The sequence below is a fragment of the Elephantulus edwardii genome, unplaced genomic scaffold, assembly GCF_000299155.1.
Source record: "Elephantulus edwardii isolate Elephantulus edwardi_28Jun2011 unplaced genomic scaffold, EleEdw1.0 scaffold00169, whole genome shotgun sequence".
Lineage (NCBI taxonomy): Eukaryota > Metazoa > Chordata > Mammalia > Macroscelidea > Macroscelididae > Elephantulus > Elephantulus edwardii.
The window spans coordinates 5,909,380-5,927,083 of NW_006399919.1; the positions used below are offsets into that span (position 1 = coordinate 5,909,380).

The window sequence follows — 17,704 nt, forward strand, 5'->3', positions numbered from 1 at the left end:
TCGGGATCATGGCTTGTTTCCTCCTTACAAGCTGCATGGACCAGAATAAAGTGATATCTAAGATTTCTTCAGCTCTTCATGCTAATTTGCTGCTGAACCTGAATACACAGCTTTGACCTGATGACCTCATGTCCAAAGTATGCCAGACGAAGCTTCAGAATCCTTGCCTCCAAGGAGCAGCCTTGTCTCACCCTCTCTTGGATGAACCTGTTTGTTCTTGCAGTCCGTGGTATATTCAGTACTCCTCTCCAGCACCACAGCTCAAAGGCATCAGTTCTCCTAGCATCTCTGGTCATTGTCCAGATTTCTGATGTATAGCAAATAATTGCGAAGACCATGCCAGGATCAGGCACCCCTTAGTCTCCAGAATGGCATCATTGCTCTGCAGTACTCTAGAGAGGTCCCTGACAGCAGACTTTTCCAATCTAATTTTGATTTCCTGGCTGCTGGTACCAGATTGTTGATTGTGGAGCCAAGCAAACTGAAGCTGTTAACAGTCTCAGTCTCTTCACCGCTGATCATGATGCTGCCAATCCACCCACTGGTGATAATCTTTGTTTTCTTGATGTTGAGCTTCAGCCCATATTGACCTTCTGCAGCAAGCACTTCAGGTCCTCCTCAGTTTCAGCAAGCAGGGTTGTGTCATCTGCATAATGCAGGTTATTGATGAGTCTTCCTCCAATCCTGATAACACATTTCCTCCTCATAGAGCCTAGCCTCCCGGATCATTTGTTCTGCATATAGATTGAAACAGTGTGGAGACAGGATACATCCCTGGCGTACACCCTTCCCCATTTTGAATCTTGCAGTATTTCTTTGTTCTGTTCTGACACTGCTTCCTGATCCAAGTATAGGTTTTGCATAAGCACAGTCAAGTGTTCTAGGATTCACATTCTTCTCAGAGTCACAGTTTGTTGTGACCCACAGTCAAATGCTTTTGTGTATATTTTATTTTTGTAAAATTAAGCTTAATAATAATACATGATTGTTAAAAAGACTCAACAATACAGATATAATTTAAAATTTAAATCTTTCTTATACTTGTGTACCCAGTTTTGTATTTGTACAGTCCATTTTTCAGTGATTTTTGAAATGCATTTTATTGCCCCACATTTGAAACATCTTACGGCATTACAGTGCGCATCACAATGACCATCAGCCCATCACAGTGCCCATCACAGTGCATATTTTAATTGCTTTCAGCCAGATAGCAGTCATGATGGAGGTGTTGTTACTTAGACATCAGTCATTTCTTACGATTGTTCACAATTTCTTCTCTTTAGTTTAGTTATATGCCTTATTGGTGCTGGTTGAGTTGGGATAATTTGCCATTATAATATATGTCTTGAAAAGAATCAAGTGCAGTTTGTGACTTGGCATATATAATAAGTGTTAGGAAGACCCCAAAAGGCAGTACTGTGTAAATTTAACATGGTGAAATCAGTAAGTATTGTTGGAAGAATGACTACAGTTTTCTTCCCTGCAAATAAAAAAAAGCCCCAAGTGCTTTGTAAACTTAAGCTAACTTTTTAGTTCATAAGAAAATGAGGGGATGTCTTAGTTGATCCTGTTGCTGGGGCCACAGTGAATCATAAAAGTGGAGTCCAGGAAAGGACAGGATTTTTTTGTGTGGGTGTTTGTGAGCTGAAATTCCAACTCTCTGCTGTGAGTCCCTTTCCTAGTTTCTGTGGTATACTGACAAAACTGGTATTTCTTTGCTCATAGGCAGATATTCTAATGGTGCCAGTTTTCTTCTTCACCTGTGCCATTAATCTATTTTCCCTCTCTAAAAGACACCTTTCAGAAGTTACTAGGTGAAGGATCTATTCTTTTCTGGTATGGCATCATTAATATAGCCAAAAATCCCCCCTCAGAGTCACAAGAGTTAGGAGTTCCACAGTTGTTTTTGGGTGGCACAGTTCAATCTCTTAACAGTAGATAAAGGTTTTGTTTCAGAAGTAATGGTCAGCAGAGATGTGTTTTGTTCTAGAAGTTGAATGCCGAAGAGTTATATGTCACAAGTCAAGAAATGCAGCTTAAGGCAAAAGAAACTGCCAAATCTCATAAAGTATATGACCAGTCAAACCCCACAGAAAACTAGGACTAGATTTGTGTCATGACTTTAATTGCCAGTTTTTTATTGCAAAGGAATTTAGTGAGTGTGATCATCTTTTTTGTTTATTCATTTTTAGTTCAGTTACTAAGTTTTCTTATCTTTGTCCATTGACAATTAATGTATTTTCTGATATCAAACAACTGCATTTTTAAGAAAGTAACTGCCTTTTAACTTCCCTTTTAAAATTAGTAGTTATTTTGTGACACCTTTCCTCTGTGTGTATGTGTTCTTAGTTCTTTCCCATGGCTGCTTTCTTTTCTTTGTATATTGATATAACTGTAATTGGGGAGCTCTGGTGCTCAGTGCTGAGGAATTATACCGCCAAGCCAAAGGCAGGTGGTTTGAGATCACCAGCTCTTGGGAGAAAGAGAACCAATCTCCTGTGCAATTTACTGCCTCTGAAAACCCACTGGCGGGTCAGCTATGAGTTGGTTCCCATGTGATGATACATAACAACAGCAATTTATGAAGGGACTCATTTTTTAACACACTTGAATTTAGATTATTGCTTCTAAAAAGCAGTGAGGAGAATTTCTCCATGTATACCTTTATGTACTTGGGTTAGTGCTTTTGTAGGATAAACTGTTGGAAATGCTGTTCAGTTTTACTGTAGTAATAGCACAGAAACTGACTTTTAAAAGTATTTACTTGGTTTAGAGTCACCAAACATTAATGGAAAATAGATAAAGTATTAACTGCATTTGTCACTGGGATGTTTAGCTTATGGTATAATATATGAAAAAAATGTCAGAGATATCATAGAGTTGACGTGACCTGTTTGTTGATTAAAAGAGATAACTTATTCTCTATTCTTTTTCAGGGTTTTCTGATTAACTCAAAACCAGAGAATGCCTGTGAACCCATCATGCCTCCACCACTGAGAGATAATTCTTCTAGCACTTTCATCGTCTTAATTAGAAGACTTGATTGTAATTTTGATGTAAAGGTATTATTCACCTTATTTTTAAAAGTTTGTTTTGTTACTATTTGATTATGTAATTTACATTCTGCTTGCTTCAGAAATTATTTAAAGCATTTAAAAAAATTTGTATTTTAAAAAGGCCTTGAGGACATTAAAAAATAGGAAATACCAAGGAGATGATTAAGGCAAAACAAACAAGTCTAGGCTTACTAAGGCCCCCATGGCTAGTTAGAAATGATTTATATTCCACTGTTAACCTATGGATTGATAAATTGAACTCACCTTACAGTACATTACAGAGGTTTGGTGACTTATGATAAGGAGTTGCGCTGCCAACCCCAATGCAGATGGCTTGAATCTCCCAGCTGCCCCTGGGAGAAAGATCGGCAGTCTCCTCTTCGGTGATTTATAGGCTTTGAAAACCTGTAGGGTCATCTGTGAGTAAGTTCTAACTGAACAGCACGTAACAACAATAGCAGTACAGCTGAGGAAAGGTTTGGTTTTCTGCTTCTGTAAAGATGATAGCCAAGAAAACACATGGAACAGTTCTCCTCTGCAGTACACGGTGTCACCATGTATTACAAAGTCAGAAGTGACTTGATAACAATAAGATAAATATGTGTTTCCTGCAGATTCTCTGAGCTTTTACAGCCACTCCTAAGAGGGAGACAGCCATCTGTGTCATGATTCACCTAAGCAAATTAGCTAAGGTACTAAAATACTGTGGAGTCTAAGAATTTTAATGTGGTCATGTAGCATTTTGATCTGTGATTTGATGAAATCTTGCTTGATTTGGTATGGAAGTGGAAACTTGTAATTCTTTTGAGTTTCAACACTCCACCTTAATCTGTACCCGTGTCTACTACACTGACGTTGAGATTTCTCTTTGTCACCATGACTCGGAACTGACTTGATGGCAGCAGGCTTACCAGAATGTGTAGTTTTTCTCTCTCAAGTTAGTGTTAGATAAGCTGAGATTTCAGATAGGAAAACAATTTGTCACATAACTGCCATTCTCGTCAAGGGTGCTGCTCTAATGGTATGTTTGAGGTTTGGTTTATTTACATGCTTTTGATACTGCCTTAAAAATTTATTTTTTGGATTATACTTGACAGAAGAGCCACATTGTGACCTGTATAAAACAAGTCTTGATGTGACTTTTGCCAGAGTACTTCATACCTCGTATACAATGTCGTACCCAGATACAGCATCTTAACCGAATATATCTCACCAAATAGAAACTATTTCATGTACTTTGTATCCCTTGATCTTAGATAATTTTTTTGTTTATTGGTAAGAATTGTTCAACTTCTTTTCCTACTTGTTTGCTCGGGAAAGTTGTGCCTGAATCTTGTTCTTTGTCATTTATAACTGACATTAAAGAAATAATTTCTCCAGAATAAATTTGTTGTTGTTAGACTCCCCAGTGGATTTTTCAGTAGGTGTAAATTGCACAGGAAGAGATGGCCCTTTTTCTGCAGCATAGCAGGCAGAGTCAAACCTTTGGGTTGGCAGTGTAACTCCTTATAATAACCATAAAGAGATTTAAAAATGTGGAGCTTTTGGTAAATGATAGGTAACTTTTTAATTGTATATTATTGAACAGTATCATTAATATAACATGCAAGCAAAATTGTAATGAAAATGATAAAAAAATGACTGGGACAGCACATTAACAGAGAACTGCCACATGTGCAGGCTGGGTTTAGAAGAGGCTGTGGTACTAGGGATATTATAGCTAATGTTAGATGGATCTTGGCAGAAAGCAGGGAGTACCAGAGGAATGTCTATCTGTGCTTCATTGACTATGCAAAGGCTTTTAACTGTGTGGATCACAACAAACTGTGGTTAACTCTGAGAAGAATGGGAAACCCAGAACACTTTATTGTGCTTATGTGAGACCTATACTTGGACCAGGAGGCAGTCATCAGAACAGAGCAGGAGAACACTGTACAGTACAGAATTGGGAAGGGCATATGCCAGGGATTATGTTCTTTCTCCATATCTTTTCAATCTGTATGCAAAACAGATCATCCAGGAGGCTGGGCTCTGTGAGAAGGAATGTGGCATCAGGATTGAGGGAAGACTAATCAACAGTCTGCAATATGTAGATGACACAATCTTGCTTGCTGAAACTGAGGAGGACTTGAAGTGAAGTGCTTGCTGCAGGTCAAGAACTGCAGCCTTCAATATGGATTGAAGCTTACCATCAAGAAAACAAAAATTCTTATCACTGGGGCTATTGGTAGCATCATGATCGATGGTGAAGAGACTGAGATTGTTAACAGCTTCAGTTTGTTTTGCTCCACAATCAACACTTGGGGTACCTGCAGCCAGGAAATCAAAAGACTTAATTGCTTGGGAAAGTCTGCTGTCAGGCATATCTCGAGAGTATTAAAGAGCAACAATGTCAATCTGGAGACTATGGTGCGCCTGATCCAGGCTATAGTTTTTGCAATTATTTGTTATGCATTGGAAAGCTGGACAGTGATTAGGTATGATAGAAGGAGAATTGATGCATTTGAGCTGTGGTGCTGGAGAAGAGTATTGAATATACCATGGGCTTCCAAGAGAACAAACAGGTTCTTCCTAGAGAGGGTGAAACCAGGCGGCACCTTGGAGGCAAGGATTCTGAAGCTTCATCTGGCATACTTTGAGCGTGTTGCAGGAGAGACCAATCCTTGGAGAGGAACATCATGCTTGGAAGGGAAGAGGGACAATGCAAGAGAAGAAGATCCTGGATGAGATGGATTGATTCAGTGAATGATGTAATGGAGGTAGGTGTCAGAGATAATAAGGTTGGCACAGAATACAACATATTTGAGGGCTGTAGTACATAGTGTTGCTATGAGTCACAAATGAATTGTCTTTCAGTGGGAAATAAATCAGAGCTTGAAGTCAGATGCTATAACATTCCAACTCAGAGTTGATTGTGGTGTGACTTACAGAGTTAAAATGTAAATGGTATAAAATTTAACCTAGAACTAAAATAGGGAGCTCTGGTGGCTTAGTGGTAAGAAATTGCACTGCCAACCCCCAGACAAACAATTCAGATCCACCAGCTGCCTCACGGGAGACAAAAGGGCCGTCTCCTCTCATGTGGTTTATGGCCTCTGAAAATCTGCTGAAGGATCAGCTCTGAGTAGTTCTGACTCAACAGGATATACAGCACCAGAAAGAACTAAGATGACTACAGATTGCCCCAACCAAAATGAAATGTTATTACAACATTTTATTAATTTCTTGTGGCTAAAAAATTCAGAGTGAACAGTCATTCTGCTGATCTCAAATTTTGTTGACTTCAAGCTAATCTCTCTCTCAGTCTAGACTAACAGGAAATTAGAATACCTTTTTTTAAATACCATTTTTTAGATGAAGGTGAAAGGTGGTTTACTGTGGAATTTAAAGAAATGTTGTTGACTATTTTTCTTTTATGATTTTTGTGTATACCATCAAATTGGATCTGATTGGTACAGGAGGAGATTGCCCCTCCTCCAGCAGAGCATCTGGTGGATTTGAACCACATATCACTGGGATTGCAGTGCAGCTTCTTTCCACTAGGCCAATCAGAGCTCTGTCATTGACTTTTTAAGGATGAGAATACAACTCAGGAATTAATAAATAGGCTTGTTAGCCCTTCTCTCTCTTCAAGCATGTCATGACTGTCAGTCCAAGTACTTCTAAGAGAGTTTTCTAATTTAGTCTTTGTTTCAGCTCGTATTTTCATACAACTTGCCCTGAATTCTTTTTTCTGTTTGAAATGCCACGCATCTGCCTATTTGAAGGGTCAGCTTGTTTTGCTGTGCTGTTGCTTACCTTTTGTTGTGTACCTTTTAGTTGGATCTCACTCATAGCTGACCCTCCAGCAGGCTCTCAGGTGCAGTAAATCTCACAGGAGAAGATTGCACATCTTTCTCCTGTGGAGCAACTGGTGGATTTGAACTATGGATCTTTGGGTGGGCAGCACAGTCTCCATACCTTTTCAACATGTATGCAGAGCAGATTATCCGAGAGGCTGAGCTCTATGAGGAGAATTGTGGCATCAGGATTGGTGGAAGATCTATCAACAATCTCCGTTATGCAGATGACACAACCTTGCTTGCTGAAACTGAGGAGGACCTCATGCACTTGCTGCGAAGGGTCAAGGACTGCAGCCTTCAGTATGGACTAAGGCTCAACGTCAAGAAGACAAAGATTCTCGCCACTGGACCAATTGGCAGCGTCAGGATGGATGATGAAGAGATTGAGAGTGTTCACAGCTTCACTTTGCTCGGCTCCACAGTTAACACTCTTGGTACCAGCAGTCAGGAAATCAAAAAGCGTATCGCGATGGGAAAGTCTGCCGTTAGGGACCTCTCAAACGTACTCAGGAGCAACAGTGTCTCTCTGGAGACTAAAGTGCGCCTGATATAGGTCATGGTATTTGCATCAGAGAGTTGGACAATGACTAGGGAGGACAGAAGGAGAGTTAATGCCTTTGAGCTGTGGTGCTGGAGAAGGGTACTGAATGTACCCTGGACTGCCAGGAAAACAAACAGATCCATCTTGGAGAGGATTAAACCAAGCTGCTCCTTGGAGGCAAGGATTCTGGGGCTTCGTCTGACATACTTTGGACATGTTGCCAGGAGGGACGGGTCCTTGGAGAGGGACATCATGCTTGGGAGGGTGGAGGGACAGCGCAGGAGAGGAAGACCCTCTATGAGATGGATTGATTCTGTGACTGGGGTAATTGGGATGGGTGTGTCAGAGGCGGTGCGGTTGGCGCAGGATAGAGCAGGGTTTAGAGCTGTTGTGCATAGGGTCGCTATGAGTCGGAAACGACTCGATAGCACATAACAACAACAAGTCTCCACAGCCGGGGTATATGCTATTTTCTGAGTCTTCGATTTCAGTCCAAGTTGACCTCTGCCACCCATTTTCCTGTTGCATTATTGAAGTGCTAGCTGATGATACTACCTCCTCTGGAAGCCATGTTTTCTTTTCCAAGCCCTTTCTGACAGAACCAGCCTATCCAGCTCAAAGTACTATCCTTTTGTCACTCCTTTGTTTGACTTCATCCCTGTCTTAATCTGCATTGTTTAGAAGGACAAAACCAGAGAAACATATTTATAAAGAGTGCATGATTGAGAGCTTGAACTTTGCCGGAATGTAGATTTGTATACTGGTTGCAGTCAATACTCCTAAGAAACTTTCTTTTCAAATGACAGGCCATTCACATCAGATCCTAAAAGAAAAGTTTTTTGGAAGGTGCTAGTCATCAGGGAATAGTGCTTGCATAACACTAATCACCACAATCACATTGTTAAAATTTATTTAGCAGTAATAAATTGTATATGAGGGAACTCTAATGACCTTGTGGGTAAAGAGTTCGTCTGTCAGTCCAAAGGCAAGTGGTTCAAATTCACCAACAGCTGTGAAGGAGAAAGATAGGTGGTCTCCTCCCTTGTGAATTGTTGCCTCTAAAAACCCACGTAGAGGTTCAATTTTGAATCATTTTTCACTTAACAACACATAACAACAACAACAACATAAATTGCATATATGTATTTGTGTATCTCATTTTTATATACGTTTACTGTATTTAGAGAGAACTCTTACTTTAATTATATTTCTAAATCTCATTTATCTAGGGAGTTCTGGTGGCCTTGTAGGTACAGAGTTGGGTTGCCAACCCAAAGGCAGGCAGTTCCAGCTGTACTGCTGGAAAATATGAGAAAGCTCCTGTGTAGTCTGCAGTTTCTGAAAACCCACTGAAGTCTCAACTATGAGTCGGTTCTGAAAAAAGTTTGTGTCTTGGTGATTAATACAAGGTCGCTTATCAATAAATAATAAATACCAAATTATACTTTTGTTGTTGTTATGTGCTGTCCAGTTGACTGCAACTCATAGCAACCGTGTGTACAGTAGCTCTGAAGGCTGCCCTGTACTGAGACAGTCTCACTGACTCGGACACGCCTACTCCCATTGCCCCAGTAACTGTATCAATCCATCTCATCCAGAGTCTTCCTCTCTGCCCTCTTCCTCCACCCTTCCAAGCATGATGTTTTTCTCCAAGGATCAGTCCCTCCTTGCCACATGCCCCAAGTATGTGAGACAGAGCTTCAAAATCCTAGCCTGCAAGGAGAAACTTGGTTTCACCCTCTCCACAACAGATCTATTTGTTTTTTTGGCTGTCCATGATGTGTTTTTTCTTCTGTTGTCCATAGTCATTGTCCAGTTCTCTGATACATACCAAGTCATGTGAAGACTATGTCCTGGATCAGATTCACTTTAGTCTCTAGACTGATAGTGTTGCTTCCCAGTACTCTGAAAATGGCCCTGACAGCAGATTTACCTAATGCAATTTGTCTTTTGATTTCCTGACTGCTGGTGCTAAGAGTATTGATTGTGGAGCCAAGCAAACTGTAACTGTTAACAACCTCAGTCTGTTCTCCATCCATCATGGTGCTGCCAGTTGGCCCAGGGGTGAGAATCTTTGTCTTCTTAATGATGAGCTTCAATTTATATTAAAGATTACAGGCCTTGACCTGCTGCAGCTAGCACTTCGGGTCCTCCTCAGTTTGAGCAAGCAAGGTGGTGTCATCTGCATAATGTAGGTTGTTGATGAGTCTTCCTCCAATCCTGATGCCACATTCCTCCTCTTAAAGCCCAGCCTCCTGAGTGATCTGTCCTGCATATAGATTGAAAAGGTGTGGAGACAAGACACATTCCTGATGCCCTCCTTTCCTGATTTTGAACCATGCAGTGTTTCCTTGCTCTGTTCTGAGGACTGTTTCCTGGTCCAAGTATAGGTTTCATAAAAGTACAGTTTCTTCAAGGTTAACCACAGTTTGTTTGATTGAGATGTCCTGGCATAGTCAATAAAACACAGATAGATATAGTAGTAAGCTTTTCCTACATATGTATGGAATATATTCTTTAAAAATGTGCACAAAAGTAAAAATCAGTTTAAAGAGTTCAAATTGAGGAAATCGCATCTTAGAAGGATAAACATTATACATTTTGAATTATTATTCCTTACTATACAGTCAAGTTCTAATACATTATACATGCTCTTTAATGGTGTTATTTTTTCTTCACACAAGTAACAGTGGATTGTTTCTTGACCCTTTTAAAATTCATGATGTTCCTAATGAATTGTGTCTGTTCAGTTGTTTATGAATTATCATTATGAAAAAATTGATATTCAGGGAAGGCACAGTGATTACCATCACGGCCTGGAAACAGGCTGCAAATGTGTGAATCCCAGCTTTCTCATTGACTAGCAGCATTGCCAGCTAGTTAGTTAATCTCTATCTTGTGCCTCAAGTATTTTTCTGTAAAATAAAGCATTTTCTTGCCTTCCAGATTGATGATTGCATACGGTTTTATGTTAGCTATGCTGTGGAACCTTGTCATTAATTAACTCTATGTAGTAATTTTCTTAATTGCAAGTTAACAGTTCTTTGTAGATAATATATACTGATTTGTTTGTGTGTATCCACATTTTGTGATAATATATTGAGTTAATTAAACATAAACACGACTCATTCCCTTATTCTCTACGTTCTGGGACTGAATACTAAGAAAAGCGTGATTAAAAACCACAGTAATGCTGGAGTGGATGGTCGTCGCAAGGTTACTTCTTGCTGTACTTCTGGCAAGAGTATCACTGAAATCATCTTCCAAAGCTTTCCTTAAAACAAGAAACTCTTTCCATTGTATACAGAAAAAAAGAAGCAATGAATAGAGTGTCACTGGGTATTTCAGTGTATTGAAGATACATGATGTATCAGGATTTACTTTCTGCAATTCATAGCTTTTGACATTTTTTTTTAAATTAGTGTATGTGTGTGTGTGTGTATACCGTCAAATCAGATCTGACTGGTACAGGAGGAGAAACTTTTGACATTTTGAAAATAGATACTGTGCTATAATTAAAGAAATGTATAATTATTTCTTCCTTAAAAGTAAATAGTGAGGTAGAAATAGTTCTACCTGGCAGGTTTTCTGTGTGCATTTCATCCCAAGAAATTTGTGACTCAACCGTTGAAACAGTAGTGCTATGCTAGTGGAGTCTCTGGATGGTGCAGTCACTTAACACAGTTGGCTGCTAAACACAGAGGTTCAAGTCCAGACAGAGGGACCCTGCAAAGAGAGTCATGACTTAAGAAAAAAATCAACCAGTGGACACCTGTGGAGTACAGTTCTGCTTTGATTCATAGAGGTTGTCATAATGTGGAATTAGTTGATGGAAACTAGTTTTGTGTTTTGAGTTACTGAGCAAGTAGACTTGATCTTAGAAATGAAACTCTGCACTTAGGAATTCTTGGAGAGTAGGGAATTGCATAGTTTATAACATTCTATGATAAAGAGAACACTTTTTAGGGGAGGGATGGAGGGGGAGAGAGAGAGAAAGCATATGTGAGCCCTTTGGTGTCTTTCAAGAGATGCAGTGACATCCATAGTGAGAGTAGGGGTTTGCATATACAGATTGTCCAGAAAGAGCAGCTGTTGATGACACAGCAGCTGCTTATTTTGAAACACTCACACTGCTATAAACTGTGTCCTCTGAAAACTTTTTATAGGAAAAGCAAAGTGTTATTTCGTTTCTCTTTATACAGTGCTGTTGTTTGGAAGTGTTAGTTTTGGTATTAGGTTAAAACATTCTTTACTCTTTGGTAAATAAATCAGAGCTCTATGAAATTTTTAAAAAAATAAACGTTTGAGTTCATACTGGCTTATTTACAAAGATCATATACATTCATTTTCACTCCAGATCTTTCCCATTTTCTTTTCTCGCTCCTCCCTCCCACCTATCAAATTGGGTAACCCTAGAAGTACCACCCATCCTTACCTTTCTGCTCCTCCCTATTGGATTTTCCTACATGTTTTACTAGTTATCTTTCTATTTTACAATAATGGTGTTAAACAGTATTTGTCTTTATGGGACTGACTTAGTTCACTTAGCAGAAAGCTCTCCAGTTCCTCCCAAGTTAGGCAGTGATTTACAAAATCATTGTTCCTTCATGCTTCATAATATTTCATCATGTGACTGTACCACAATTTCTCAATCTGTTTAATTGTGGTTGGATATTTGGTTTGGGCTGTTTCCATGTTCTTGTGATGATGAATAATACTACTATGAACATTGGTGTAAAAATCTCTGTTGTGCCTCAGTTCTAATTTTTTTGGTTATATTCCAAGCAGTGGAATAGCTGGGTCATATAGCATTTCCATGTTCAGGTTTGTGAGGAAATGCTAAACTGCCTTCCAGAGTGGTTATACCATTTTACAACCCTACCAACAATGTAAAAGAGTTCCTATCTCACCACATCCTCTCCAGCATTTATTACTTGCTGTCCTGTTAAGCTTTGCTACTGCTACTGGAGTGAGATGGTATTTTATTGTGGTTTAAATTCTTAATTAGCAAGGTGGTTTTGGAGTATTCTGAGACAGATGTCTTTGAATGGTTAATCAGCTTCTTATAGGCAATTTGACTTAAAAAAATTGTAAAAATTCATAAATATGGAAAGAAGATTAAAATAGTAATTTAAAATATTGTTGTTGTTGTTATGTGCCGTCGAATCGTTTGTGACTCAAAACGATCTTATGCACAACAGCCCTAAACCCAGCTCTATGCTGTGCCAATCACATTGCCTCTGACACACCCATCCAGATTACCCCAGTCACTGAATCAATCTACCTCATAGAGGGTCTTCCCCTCCTGCGCTGTCCCTCTACCCTACCAAGCATGATGTCCCTCTCCAAAGACCTGTCTTTCCTTACAGCATGTCCAAAGTATGTCAGACGAAGCCCCAGAATCCTTGCTTCCAAGGAGTAGCCTGGTTTAACCATTTGTTTTCTTGGCAGTTCATGGTACATTCAATACTCTTCTCCAGGACCACAGCTCAAAGGCATCAATTCTCCTTCTGTCCTCCCTAGTCATTGTCCAACTCTCTGATGCATAACAAGTGATTACAAAGACCATAGCCTGTATCAGGCGCACCTTAGTCTCCAGAGAGACACCGTTGTTCTTGAGTACTTTAGAGAGGTCCCTAACAGCAGACTTTCCATCCATCCTGATGCTCCCAGTTGGTCCAGTGGTGAGAACCTTTGTCTTCTTGACATTGAGCCTCAGTCCATACTGAAGGCTGCAGTCCTTGACCCTCTGCAGCAAGTGCATGAGGGCCTCCTCAGTTTCAAGTTATTTTAAATATAACTTGTGAAAAAAAGAAGAGGGAACTCCAGTGGTCTAGTGGTAAGAAGCTTCAATCCCAAAGGCACACAGTTCAAATCCACCAGATCCCTGCTGGAGAAGGAGGGGCAATCTCCTTCTGTGCCAGTCGAATCCGATTTGATGGTACACAAAAGTGGGGCGGGGGGAGAAAAATCATCTTTCTCTCCAATAAAGATCATTCTAGCCATATGTAACTAGAAAGAATAGTGGTTTTAGAGTAAATTGCTATTGGTCAACTTACCAAAACTTAAAAATGTAACCTCAAAAGAACCAGGATGATCTGCAAGTAATTAAACTATGAAACAAAGCTACTTAGAGACAGGAAACCCCAGAAACTAAGAAAACCAAGAGCACAGGGTTCACCTGGCAGTACAGAATTATTAACACTGCAAATAAGCTGGAAAATGGCATCTATCCAAAAAAACAACAAAAACCAAAAACCCAAACCAACTAGTTCAATAGAATCATACTTAGAAGTGACATGAATATGAAACTAGCAGACCACACCTTTAAAACTGCTGTTACAAATTATGAAAAGCTTTGGAGAAAGATAACTGAGTGAAATGGAACATAAATGTGTGTAGGTATAAAATAAAATTTTATTTAAAAACCAACTACCTACAGATTGATTAACACGGCAAAGCTCAATATGTGATCATGATTGACCTGTAATGCTCTTTGAGACCTTCTTATAACTGATCCTCTGGCTGATTTTCGGAGGCTGTAAATCACACAAGAAGAGATTGTTGTTCTTTCTCTCAAGGAGCATCTGGTAGAGTCAAACCTCTAACCTCTGAGTTGTCACCACAACTTATTATCCACTAGGCCACCAGAGTTCTCTGAGGAGATCTCCACAAGTATAAAGGACATTTTGAAACAATTAAAAATTATAAATATATACTGCATGTTATTCTCCCCAAAACAAACTTAACTGCCATTTAAGTCACTTCCAAATCACAGAGATGCTGTAGAACCAGCATAATTACTCTAAAGGGTTTCCAAATCCATCAGTCTTTGATTGCTGCTTCTTCCTCCCACAGAGCAAATGTTAGGTTCTTCTCGCTCCTGTTTGGTTAGCAGTTGAGTGCTTTAGTCGTACCTACTGGACTCTCATTTTTGTCTCTGTTATTCGATAATAGCATTACTCAGTATGAAATGTCTTAGGTGTGATTACATGTTGTGAACATGTAGGAAAGTATTGCTGTAGAAAAGAGAGAGAGCTAGTGACACATAAGACACAAAAGGCGCAGCTCATTTTAAAATCATCTACGACAAAGCATTTGGGAGTTACTAAAAACGGATTAAATGTCATTAAGACACTTAAATTTTTATCGTTGTTATGATAGAAACCACAAGCTTTTGTCTTGAGGGTGTGTTTAGTACTTAGCCAGATAATTTGACCGTCTAATAGGCTTTAATTAGTTCAGGTTCATAAATAATTTTAAATGGAACAATTTTGAACTGTCATGGTTAATTCATAAGGTAGCATAAATTTGAACTAATTTCACCATACTCTCAAAAAGTTAATAAAGTAAAAAATGCTGTGTTTAAGGAGAAATATAACCCACAATACTACATAATTACATCTCTGCCAATATACATTATTGATTCTTTAGACATTTGGAAAAAAACCCTTTCTCATTCTTCTTAATGAAAACATTAATTATTAAAGAATCAAATTGCTTATTATCTTAAAAATGAAGAAGTAATATTTAAAAAATAACATAAATTATGTTACTTAAGAAAGAAATTTGCTTATCTGTATATATCTTTGTTGTTGTTGTTATGTGTCGTCGAGTCGCTTGCGACTCATAGCGACCCTGTGTACAACAGCCCTAAATTCGCCTCTGTCCTGTGCCAATCGCACTGTCTCTGACACTCCCATCCTGATTACCCCAGTCACTGAATCAATCCACCTCATAGAGGGCCTTCTCTTTTGCCTGAATATTTGTTAATGAAACTAAATCACAACCAAAACAAATTGTTTATCCAGTCCTAACCAGCAAAATAAATGCCACACAAATGAAATTTACTTACCTATGTTGTTGACTTTCCCCTAAAAACCATATCAAAAGTTTAACGCTAATAATAGTGAGTGCAAATTTTCATAAAATATGTCTTTTCAGCTTTTCAAAGTCAAGGCCTCTGACTAGAATTGACCCTTACTAGGGGCTTGAGGGTTGGTTGTGAACATGCTTCACAGCTGTAGCCATCCCCCTTGTAGCACTTCTGGGGCTTCTCATCAGTATCATTCATGTGTCAGCTGTCACTGCGTATGCATATTTATTAATGGACTACTAGAAGTCGTTTCAGCCTTATTTCGTCTGTATTTTCTGTAGAAGAGAAATACAGAACTTTATTTTAAATAAAGAAATAATTCTAAAATAAAAATTCCAAGGAAACTTCCAGGAAAATTGCATTTTGTATGGTGGTTTAAAACATACTTCTAATTCTTATTTGAAGTTGGGGTCTAAGAATGGACCTTTTCAGAAATGGCATACATTGCAGCTGATGATAGAAACATTGTGGTGTTGCTGTTACACGCCTTCGAGTTGACTCTGACTCATAGTGACCGTGTGTACAGCAGCTCTGAACCCTGCTCTTATCTTGGCAATTTCATTGTCTCTGATACACCTGCTCCTGTTATCCTAGTCACTGAATCAATCTATCTTATCCAGTATCTTCCTCTCTCACACTGTTCCTCTACCCTTCCAAGCATGAAGTCCTTCTCCCAAGAACTGGTCCCTCCTTGCAACATGCCCAAAGGATGTGAGACAGAGCTTCAAAATTCTTAACTTAAAAGGGACAGCCTGGTTTCACCCTCTCCAGGACAGACATGTTTGTTCTCTTAGCCATCAATGGTATATTCAGTACCCTTCTCTAGCACCACAGCTCAAAGGCATAGATTCTTCTTCTATCATACTTAGTCATTGTCCAGCTCTCTGATGCTTAGCAAGTAATTATAAAGACCATGGCCTTGACCTGATGACCTTTGTCTTTAGACTGACATCCTTGCTCTTCAGTACTCTGGAGAGGTCCCTGACCGTGGATTTTCCTAATGCAATTTGTTTTTTTGATATCCTGGCTGTTGATACCAAGAGTGTTGGTTGTAGAGCCAAGTACGCTGAAACTGTTAACGATCTCAATCTCTTCACTGTCATGATGCATAGAAATAAGTTAAATTTATTTCACTAGAAAATAGGTTTTGGAGAGGCTTCTGTGTTTATATGCAAAGCCCCTAAATACGTGTTTGTCTAGAGTATATTAGTATTCCTACTTTTGGTGGAAAATTAGCACTGCATTAAGAGAATTCAGTAAAAATTGATATTATAAAAATCAGTATAGAAAAGTGAGCTTTTTAACACAAAGGAAAGCTAGTAATCAACCAGACAAAACAGAAAAGCCAATCCTATTTACAACTGCAGACAATATTCATATAGTGTATAAAAAGTACTTTATTCTCATGCATTTAGATGGAAAAAAACAACAACCACAAAACCAAAAACAAAAAACAATCACCACCAAATTCCTGAGTGCACAAACACTTCCCACATTCAACTGTTGGAAGATGTTGCTCCAAACAGTATTGGAAGTGTCACCACTTTTGTGCTGCTGTGTTGCTGGAAACTATGCCACCAGTGTTTCAAACACTAGCAGCATGAAAGGTTTCAAAGAAGTTCCCAGACTAATTTACTGCTTACATCCTGAGCTCTTGGTAAGCCTCTAAATAGCAGTAGAGGACAGTCTGCCGTGGTGCCACGGGCCCCTCACACGTGAACCATACCCGAGGGGATTTGCATCCACCTTAATGATGTGCCTGGTGTGAAGCTTCACTCAATGAATCACCTTCATTTGATGATGTCACATAATTCAAAATGAGGAGAAACAACTGCAGATATCCATTTATAAATGGAATGTGGAATGTATGAAATAAAACTAGGAAAATTAGAAGGAGTAAAGTATAAAACAAACTCATAAATATCAATATCATAGGCATTAGTGAGCTGAAACGGACTGAATTGGCCATTCTGTATCAGACAATCACATGATCAGCTTTGCTGGGAATAACAAAGAGGAATGCAGTCAGATTTATCAACAGACAGATTATTTCAAGTTCTTTAACTACTGTAATACCAAAACTTCACATTAGATGTGTAAAGTACTAGTTCATAAGATTTTAGTGTAGGAGAATGTGCATACATTGGTATGAGTGGAAGTAAATTTCTTGTAGGTTATAGTTAAAAAGAATAACACGTTCATACAGCTTTTTGTATATGAAAGCTGTATTGTGATAAAGAGACTAGAAAAGAATTGGTTCCTTGAATTATGGTGCTGGTCAAGAATATTGAATACTGTGATGGCCTATGGTTAGAAGCTGAGCTGCAATTCCAAAGGCACAGGCTTCAAATGTATTAGCTGTTCCATAGCAGAAGGATGGCAGTCTCCT

The 17,704-nt window shown here is 39.0% G+C and overlaps 1 protein-coding gene across 1 annotated transcript in view; it reads left to right on the forward strand.

The window, feature by feature from the left end:
• LOC102860557 (E3 ubiquitin-protein ligase RNF13-like) overlaps window positions 1-17,704 on the forward strand; it is a 136,254-nt gene that overhangs the window by 42,306 nt on the left and 76,244 nt on the right. The window contains exon 3 of the mRNA XM_006895565.1: window positions 2,937-3,062. Coding sequence (XP_006895627.1) covers window positions 2,937-3,062 — 126 coding nt within the window. The remainder of the gene's footprint in view (window positions 1-2,936; window positions 3,063-17,704) is intronic.